The following is an 11,134-nucleotide window of genomic DNA, read 5'->3' as shown; positions in this document are numbered from 1 at the left end:
ATCAAGAGATTTCTCCAGAGTTTGACACCGATCCTAGGGCTGCTTACTTCCGTCAAGCAGAAGGGGGAATGTATGTAAGGATGGCACTTCTTGCCATGATTCTTGGGAAATGTTAGTTGTACAGGCAATGATGAGCTCTCCTTATGTTGTGATAGTTGTGATATATACATAAATAATATATTATACTCTCATATCAATACATCTATTGTATTAGTAAATTCTGAGAAATTTAAGAGTTTTTACAGTTACTAAATATGATTTCACTTCAAGCATTAGACTTGGCTGAGTGCTGTTATTTCAGATTGTGAAACACAAATATAAATTAAAATACAATCAAAATATATCTACATTGAGTAAATTTTCTAGAAAAAAATAGCTAGATAATATACTATAGCGCAGTATTATAAAATGAATATTTATTATGCATTTCTTGTCACAGACAGTCCTATAATTTTGTTTGAAATTAATATTTAACTTTTAAATATAATTTATACAGGAAACAAAAACCTTGTTTCTATTTGATGTACAGTAATTTGATTAAAATGGATTTTCAGGTTTATATATTTGCTCATAATAAACTGCAAATAAAACAACCCTTTCATTTCTTAAAACACGGGGAAGTCAAGAACAACACAAATGTATTCTAGCGGATTTAATTGCATATAATACATCTGCATACTAACTTGTATTACTATTATCCATAGGACATGATGAAGATGATGCAAGTGGAATTTCTGTAAAAACTTGCAACTTAGCAATGGAGGATCCTAGAAACTTGTGCATACACAAGAAAAACTTTGTAATCACAGTAAATATATTTGAGCATTACAGCATCTGCTGAAGCTAATTGTGCAAATTCATTACACTTGAATTTTCAGTTCATTTACCAACTGAAGTTGCATTTCTCAATGGCAGCAAAGACCAGAAATTCAACTTCATAGTCCGGTGCAAATGGTTATACTATTATGCTCTCATTGACAGGTCTGGTTCCCAGATACTATAACACACAATCCCACATACATAAAATATATGCAAATATTTTTGGGGTAAAAAGGCAATAATTTACACACTTTCTGAAAGCCCTGTTTGATCATTTGAATATTAAGCAAATCTTTAGTTTACATTTACCTGATACTCCTGTAGAGAACAACAATACCTTAAGCCAGCTTAACTAAACTTTTACATCATCATCATAGATACCCAACTGGCCAATCATACCTGGAGATATCTACTAAATTATTTCAAATCACATTGTCATCCCAATTGTGTACTGTACTGAACCCAAACACCATTACAATCAAGTAGGCACTAAAATGTAAAAGGTTTCAAAACCTATTTTATCTGTGATATGAGCCATTTACATAGCTGGAACGAAAAAAAAGAAAAAAAAAATTGAAACATGACACACTGTGGGACAAGGTAAGTCTTATAGAAAAGTGAAAGGACTTGGGGAAAAAGCTACTTTTAACAGCAATACATCATTTTCCACTTTCCTCTTGATGAAAGCACAAACATTACATGATCTTTGAGAGCAAAATCTCCTAGCATACACACATTAAATGCTTTTGTCAAATAAACTAAACCAAACTAAAATCATTTGTATTTGAAGACTATGATAATTTTATTTTTAATTCCCCTACCATTGTATAGTTGCAGGCAAACAACGGTCTTGAATAATGATCTAATAAATATATCATCCTATAAAAGTTTTTGGTTCCTCTTCCTAAAAAGCAAATGAACAAACATTGATGAGAAGCTAATTTTCCTCAAAAAGTTAAAAAGTGTGTATAGTGAAGATACGCAACAAAACTGCTGCTTTTGACATTTTTTTTTTCTTTTAACATCAAGTCTGACCTTGACACAAAAAGTTAATCCAATCTTAAGAGAATATAACACTGTAATTTTTCTCCGTGTAAAATTTATATAATAATAATCTTAATTTTCATGACAATAATTAATTTAACAGAATGTACAGCTTTAAAACACAGTACCACTTTGCCAGTGGCTGATTAATCAGGACAAATGTTTATTCTTGAAAAAAATACCAAATTACTTAGAATTTAGATTTCATTTCACTAAATGTCACTGAATATTTCTATAGAAACTTTTAATTTTCAAAATTGAATACGGTTTGAAAAGCAACCAGTACTTCGATGGATCTATGAGCCTCGATGTGCAGAATGGTCAAATACTTTACATCACCTTATGAACAGAAAAAAATTTAAGATGAACAAACCTCAAATAAAAAAAAATAACTTATGTACAAATGACACCAAATGTTTTTGCAAAAAGTAAATGTTTAATGAAATAAAAATTTAATTAAGAAGAGATGATAATCTATAAGTGGTAAAAAATATAACTATTAAGGATCCTTAAGTATTGTACAATTCTTGATCCTAGGAAATATTTCTTGACAGGTCAAGTACTAGAAAACTATACATAAAAACAAAACCTCGAGTTAATACTGTACTGCTTAGTGATTTGACACTAACATTCTATAGTTCACATACTACATAATCTACCAATTTACTAAAACTCATCTGATAAAACAATGTTCATATGAACATTTTGAAATAATTAAATTTACATAGCTAGCCCTAACAAATTCTGAATACGAATGTGGTTTAATTATGCATGGCAGGCCAATGCCCTAATTTTGACATTTCAATAACATATGAAATGTACTTTTTGGTTCAATTTATCAAATTCTTACAAAACCTTTACAAACTAACCCTTCTCAGTTTGAGTGCATATGTGAATTTTTTAAGTTGAATTAAGTCCTAATGGCAAACCATTCTAATATCAAAATAAAACTTTCTACAAAAATTTTATTCAATTTCTCAAAAAATATATTGCGAATACACAATTCCTTGAAAATTATCCCTCATAATAAAAGCCTTAAGGCAGTTACTCAAACACTCACGATTCTTAAATATACTGTACTGGTAAAAATATATATATATTATACAAGCACTCCACATTACACACTATGATGGTCGTCTATGGCTGAAAATGGCAATTACAAATGGGCTGGGATCATTCTGATTGCTCAAGACAGTTAACAAATGTTGGAGGCATAACAATCTGAAGCTTGTTAATTCACTTCTATCAGTTATCAGTTACATCACAGAATAAATGACAACAGTTTTTTATTGTAGGCAGAAAACATTGAAGATTTCAGCATAACCACAACCACTTGAAGCCATTCTATATCACAAGGATTTTAATCAGTGGCTAAACTATTCAAACTACTACATAAACAATAAAGCTAGACTAATCTTTTTTTTTTTATTGTTGGTACCGAGATTTAAATTGACTGGTATTAAAGGACATGAAGATTCTTAAGATAATTTTGTAGAGTAGAAAAATGTAAGTTCACATGTATGCCACACAATAAGGGCTAATTAATTACGGAAAACTTTAAAAAATTCTATAATCCCTAATGAACTATAAAGAAAATCAAATTACCAACTACATATCAAATTACCGTATTTGACAGCTTATAAGACGCACCCTCATTTCAGCAGGTCAGATTCAGGAAAACAGTTTTTAGTATATTTAAGCATATATTGTTAAAAATAGTCTAGCTGTATATTGCACAAGCACAAACATATCATATATTTCCATATGTTAGTGCATAGGCTAGCTTTTTTTTTGTATACTTAAAAATCCAAAATAAATTAAATAAAAACCATTTTACATCATGCTTTTGCTAAATACGCAACATAACCCCAAAAGCATTGCTTTGTTATTTTTCTCATCACTGATCATAACGAACAAACGAACGCATTTAAACATCTATGTATAAGAAAGCTTTTGCAGCAACAGATATCTTACCGAGTATTGGTTATGAAATAATAATGTTATTAATTTTGTTTTACTTACTTTATCCTTAGTAATTAAAAAATAGTTGAAAAAAGTGCGATTGTATATCAAGTTTTCCCTAATAAACGCTGCCCAGAACAGGAAACGTCTTGTTTACGTTTCATCGCCAATCTTAATGAACAAACAAACGCACTTCCACACTCAAGCGATAACTAACAATACTAAGAGCTTTTAATATGGATTTTATTTCAAATATTTCACTTACCATGTCCCTAAAAATTTCTACACATCGCATACCAGAAAAGCCATTTTGTATCGCTAATGACAGTATGATGTGACAGGGAAGTTTGGAGAAAGAGTGAGGATAATTCAAATCACTGTGAATTTTTAATGTAAAATAAATACAGTATGCTAATCTAAATTTCATTGCTACCGTTATTAATGATACCATTAAAATGATCGATGGCTAAGGAAAGAGAAAGTTAAAAGATTACTGAGAACGTAACCGTAACTCAATGTTTACATTTTGTCAACTGAAGTTTAGAAACGAAAGTCAGCATTTTAGTTTAAATTGCTCTCATTTTTAAAGCACCGGTAATAATACAATAATCCAAAAAATAACAATAAAATAAGGGTGCATGGTGTTTAGTGCAGGTAAAAGTACCTGGCGTAAGCTGGGTTAGATTAACCTAAGCCTACGGTAGGTTGCAAACTTTACCTACAATGTATAAGACGCAGGGGGATTTTTTTAACCAAAATTTTGGGAAAAATGCATCCTATAGGCTGTCAAATAAGGTTATTTTACTTATATAAATCAGCCATCCCTTAATTTTGAAACGGCAATAAAGCTTTACGTCTACTAGTTTGACATGTGTTATTCCTCCTTACCTTCATTTTTTTCATTTTCCTATTATGTAATTACACTTTTACTATACAGTAATATATCAGGATACAAAAGTTTCTGTACAAGAAAAACTCATCATACGAAACACCAAAGATTTTTTCACCTTTTACGAAAAAATACTCAGGATACGAAACGAAATTTGCGTTGTTAGGTTAGACATATCGAATGATTCAAATGTATTAAGCTCTATTAAATTGTATGAAAAAATCATGTTATGAAAGCCACTCTGATAGGAATTAATTTTGTATCCTGAGGTATTACTACTGAATCAGTAAAAACAATACTTTATCAAGTGCTATATATATATATATTTATTTTTTATTGGATGATTACTTTTATGAACTTTGCAAGCACAGGAAAAAAGTTGGATGGATCATTACTCTTATCTGAACCCTGACTAATTTGATGAGAATTTCTCTAGAGATAATGATAAAAAAAAAACTCAAATTCGCACAACCATTAAGATTTCTTATTTTGAAAGATAAAGAGGGTGGTAGCTACTGAAGAAAATCCATCAACATATAGCAACAGCTACAGCTACCTCATTCAAAAGCCACTTAACCATCACAATCAAGGTCCCACTGACGCAAACCACACCTTATTTATTGCCACACACTCTTATTTGATTATTTTCTATGCAGTTACTTACTCCTGCAAGTTTGACCGTAGCCTATCTTATAAACATTTTAGATGAAACATTTTTTGATAATTTCTAAAGATAAAAAATAACTATTACTACCTACAGCTACCAGTGACCAGAGAGCTAGACAATAATGCTTAGAAGAGTAAATGCAATCCATTATGAATACATAGCTAGAAGGTGCCGTTCCTAGACTACAGAGGAACGAGGCCATTTGAAGGCTACTATGCTATGCTATTTTTAGGGAGGAAGAAAGATGCTATATGTACAATTATCAACTTATAGTCTACATGACCCGACCTGATATGTAGAATCTATTAGCGATAACCACAGATGGTCATTTTAGAAATTCAAGTCGCCAAAAATGGAATAGTAAGCATAAAGTAAACACCGGAGTAATATGATATAATAAGTGTTACCAGAATAACCAATGAAAGTCTAAACAGTCCCTTGCAAAAGTTTACTTTCATGTTTATAATAATATAAATAAATTTCACAAGAAAACTTAGGAATGAAAGCAAATAACAGATACTTATATCCCAAAGAGAATTATTGTTCACCAGATCAAAAATTTGAGCTTCAAAATAATTACTCACAAGCACTGTGGTAGAAGTTCAGTGAACTCAGCAATTTGGAAAGCAATTAATAGATCAGAACAATATCTACAACAGTTGGAAAATGATGTCAAATGTAATGACCGAGATGTTCCATAGAAATTAAAATTTTTGTGCACTGTAAATTTAGATTTAAAATATACATTAACATGAATATTTGATTAAATTACTCATCTAACATTAGTAAAATATATCAAAATATTTCCAATAGGACTAAACAAGATATACTTCTTTTGATGAAGTCTTATCAGTATGTAAGGTTCAGCATAAAAAATGTTTCTAAGAATTTTTCCTAGATAACTAACAAAGCACTGCAACTTACTACAATCTTACTGTACACGTTTGGAATAATTACATTCGTTATTATTAATGCTGAATAATACAAATTATAACCCAAGAGCGAAGCCTCTGCATACCAGCATTACTCAAGTGAAAACCATGAAAATAGTTTCAAAAATTTTGTGCATGTAAATACATGCTAAAAGTTTTCAAAAAAGGTTCAACTGACCTGCAACATTTCAAATTTTGATTAAGATTGTTTTTTTTAATTATGATATGCAGAGTCAGCACTTTGGATTGAACGTTGTTATGCGTTCTTGAATTTTGTGCCAGAAAATTAAATATGGCTCGCAAAGCCATGCACCTAAAATCATTTTGGGATATATAATACATATTTATACAGTGGTACCTCAGAGATCTAACATAGTTCGTTCCAAAACTGTGTTCGAACAATGAATTAATACTCCCCATACGAATTAATGGATACAGCATTAAACATTTTTCCACCAAAGGATTCTCATCCTATTATAGGCCATTTATACACAATGATTACAATATTAAAATAGTGTAGAGTACTATACATAAAGCATGGTCCCCCAATCACGTGAGAATTTGGTCAATCCACAGGCTCGCAGAATTAGAAAATCCCATATTTCGAAACACATAACGGGAATAACTCCATTAGGGTTACGGAAAACTCTTTAACTACCTATTTTCAATACTTTTTATGTACTATATTATATATTTTCTAATATGAAATTGTTCTTATGAATAAATAAAACATTTAAAAGTATAAATAACTTGAAAAAGTTTAAAATTACACCCAAGATGGATTTAAATGCCGCATATTTCCGCATATAAGACGACCTAAAATTAGGATAAATTTTAATTAATTTAAGTCATATCCGTTATGTAAGACAACTGGTGAATTGCAAAACCATCAAAGTACTGTATAGGCTCTCTTTTGCTGTAACATTTGACGTTCAAAATTAACTAAATAAAGGCAATGTTATATCATGCTTTTCTTACACACGACACCTAAAACAGAAACCATTGTTTTGTTTACATTCATCTTCAATCATAATGAAGAAACAAATGCACTTACACATCTGTTTTTAGGTTAGTTTTTGCAGCAACAGGTATCTTACCAAGTATTGATTATGTAATGATTTTATTATTACTAATATTTTTTTTACTTACTTTTTTCCTTTGAACTTCAAAATAGATTAAATGAATGTGATTTTATATAACATCTTTCCCAAACACTCCACCTGAAACGGAAACCTTTCGTTAATTCATTATGTAATGATATCATTATTACTAATATTCTTTTACTTAATTTTTCCTTTGAACTTCAAAATAGATTAAATGAATGTGATTTTACATAACGTTTTTCCCAAACACGCCACCTAAAAAGGAAACCATTTGTTTCTTTAAGTTTTATCGCCAATTACAACGAAAGAACAAACGCATTTACAGTTCCAAGTGGTAACTAATGATAGTGTTACTTTACTTAACATATCCCTAAGATTCCTACAGATTATAAAATAGGAAAACCATTTTGTTTTCAATTAGTCAACAAAATAACAAACTACCGGTAACGACAGTATGATAATTTACGATAATTCTAAACTGTTACAAAGGATAACTGTACATTCCAATTCCAAAATACTTTTCATAACTTCAGTTATAAGTTAGTTTGATTTTGTACCAACTTGTACCCACATCAATTATGGAACCACCAGCAAAAAAAAAGAAAGTACTAGACTAGTTTTAAATTAAAAGTTATCGAACAATAATTTAGGTTACCGCTATAATATTCGATCGGGATTGATTTTTAATGAAAAAATAATCATTATGCTAAACTAAATGTTATCACTACTATCAGTAAAACAACCATTAAAATTATTGAAAGGTTAGAGAAAAATAAATACTGCCGAGAACATAACCACAACTCCAAATAAAATATAAGGTAAATAGGGCTTGGTTACGATTATTACCAGTCACCGTACCTAGGCCTATCAATAGTTGAAAAGATAATAGATTTGATACGTTTTGTGGCGTGAGACTCGCAGACTTTGAACAGCTTTGCAGATACTGAAAATTCATTTTTGAAAACTAGCGACCACATAAATGGGGAATAGCACAATTCAACAGCGCATATTTCGGGACACAACTGCATAAGCCTAACAAAAAGATGAAAAGGTATAATCAAAAGAATAAATGAAAAAATATGGAATTAAATTAACGTGGAACTTCACTTTACCTGTCATAAACTTCACTTTACCTCGTGGTAAAGAGTGGATGGTTTGAATGGAAGATGTTAATGTTGCTTGGAATTGGAATCCTCCTCCATTTTAAACACATTAGGTAACTGCCCTTCTGAAGTTCTTTCTCTTTTGTGCCTCTTTTTAGGAACTACCTTTGATTCACTAGAGGGCATTTTTTGGACTAAAAAAATTATCAAAGGACTTAATGCATAACCATCAATAAAATTACCAGCTCTTGCTGGCTACTGCCATACATCTAGGTGTCATTTTCCTCAACACATATCTTTGCAACACAACAAATCCCACTTTTCTTATAATTATCAAACTAGACTCAGCTAGCCATAAAATATTCATAAGAAACTGCATCACTTTTTCCAGGGGTGTTTTTGTTAATGTCTGAATATATTTGGTTTGCCTCACCATAAATGATTGTCATTGAATTGCTCTTACCCCTCCAACTATCCAAAATATAGAAATTTCTCAGTTTCTTCAATGGTCTTGCTCTTATTTTGTAGTTAGAGATGACATTCCTTTTGTGTCTAATAATTTCTTTATTTTTCAAATGGGCAGTTTGTTGATTTTGATGTTTCACTGTGAATATGGTTTTCGCACGCCCTTGTTAAATATACGACACCTACAAGGTGTTCGCGCGAGGGTTGTAACCTCTGCATTCCATGCTTTTATCTTTCTCTAGTATATTTGGAAGATTTATATTAGAAAAGGTACAAAGAAGGACTTTTCACCGGGCGTCACAGGCCTCTTCCCAGAAATAGATTTTTCCTTCGTCAAAATCCCTTTTCTTAGCTCTATAGTGGTTCTCGAAACCTACCTTTCTGGCTTATCACTGCCACTATTAAGCTTTAAGGAGTCATTGTGCATGGATAAACACTAAAAATACTATACACACAATAATAAATTAAAGAAAAAGTTAACTGAACAATATTTTGTGGGTACGAACGTGTCTCAGACCCATCTTTCGCCTTGGCCAGGCGTCTTGACCCATAAAGGTGCTTTAAAGTTTTTCAAACATTGGGGCAAAAATATTTCTTAGTAAATCTTGTTCGATCACCGAATTGTTTTGAGTTCTCGAGCATTAGATCTCCGAGGTATTACTGAATCTATATAATTTCTTTTAACCTTTAGTGGAAAAAAGTAACTCATAACCTCTTTTCCTACTAAAACTGAATATATTATAATAAAAAATTTTAATAAAAATATTGTGCCCTTGAAAAATAATCCAAAACTTATTTTCACATAAATAAAGAATAATCCAATATCGAACTGCTGCACGTTCGATCATATATTCAGGCTGAGTCAAGTTCAGGTGTAATCTTAAAAGCGCAACACTTCCAAATTCCTACAGTAACTTGATAACAATTCAAATTTCAGCAAGTTAAATACCCAGTACTGTAAAGCCTTTGAAATGACTACATACTGCTTAGCCTCATTTGCTTGTAAATCCAAACACTAAAACTAAATGTTAGCCTTCAATATTTCATTAAAAATTGCAAATACTTCCTCTCATCATTAATAAACCCTTAAAAAATATCTTATTTTCAAAATTGGTTTTAGAATTCAACAGCCATGTCTTTGCAAATGAGAATAATCAGGATAGCCACATTTTAAAATATTTTCTCCTCTTATTTTTCTTAAAAGAAAAAAACTACTGTACTAAAATGTCCACAATCTATACTGGATTACGCTAAAAAGACCCACCTTCTGGACACCCACTACAACCTTTTCGTTCTGTACACCAATACAAAATAAGATGCCCAGCATATCACAAACATTTATACATCATACATCCTAACTTACACACGGTATTCCTACTAAAATTAAGAAAAAAAATCTACAAGTTACATAGTCCTAATACAATTAGACCAGGCGCTTTAATTTAGATCCCCATCAGTAGAGTTCTCGCTATCAATAAACTCTACATGGGTGAAAGGGAAGTGACCAACTTTTCCATTCAGCTCTCCTTCCCATTGGCCATTTATATTCATTTTCGTGACTTTAATGACATCTCCAATTTCCAATCTAAGAGCAGTTTTGTCATAGGCATTAGGGACTCTAGCTTGCTTCACTCTAGCATATGCAGGCAATTTTCTCTGAAATATGAAAGATAACACATCAGCTTTAGGAAACCAAAATTTTAAATACAAAAATTTCACTTCATAGAATTCTAAAATTATAAAATGTACAATAAACGTCTTGTCAGTGAAGTAGAACTGCATAAGAGAAAATGCAATTAAAGTTATTAAACAATTCACAATATCTGCAATTTTTTCAGTTAAAAAATATTTCAGCTACCATTTCAGTTACAAAAATTATTTTTGTAACCTTCCCAATTACAAAATAATTTCTGCAGTAGTTTTTACTTATGAAATAATTTCCACCTTTTCTTCTACAAAATATTTTCTGCAACATTTTCAGTTACAAAATTATTTCTGCAAGATTCTGAATTTTGATTGTAAAATATACTATTCTTACACCCACCTGATGTTCCTATTGCTTCTATCTCAAAGCCTGGTTTTATATCGACATACACCATAAAACTAGAAATTTCCTTTTTTCTTTCAATATGCTAGGGCCTCTAGTACAG

General features: G+C 30.9%; 1 protein-coding gene across 1 annotated transcript in view; it reads right to left on the bottom strand.

The window, feature by feature from the left end:
• Nucleotides 1-463: 463 nt before the first annotated feature.
• Nucleotides 464-11,134, bottom strand: part of Crk (Crk proto-oncogene, adaptor protein) — a 42,742-nt gene continuing 32,071 nt past the window's right edge. Inside the window, exon 6 of the mRNA XM_068366998.1 lies at nt 464-10,640. Within this exon, the coding sequence (XP_068223099.1) occupies nt 10,422-10,640 (219 nt within the window). The 3' untranslated portion in view covers nt 464-10,421. The remainder of the gene's footprint in view (nt 10,641-11,134) is intronic.

Source organism: Palaemon carinicauda, chromosome 44, assembly GCF_036898095.1.
Source record: "Palaemon carinicauda isolate YSFRI2023 chromosome 44, ASM3689809v2, whole genome shotgun sequence".
NCBI classification, from domain to species: domain Eukaryota; kingdom Metazoa; phylum Arthropoda; class Malacostraca; order Decapoda; family Palaemonidae; genus Palaemon; species Palaemon carinicauda.
The sequence above is the reverse complement of the archived record's forward strand: the minus strand, read 5'-3'. Positions and strand labels throughout refer to the sequence as shown.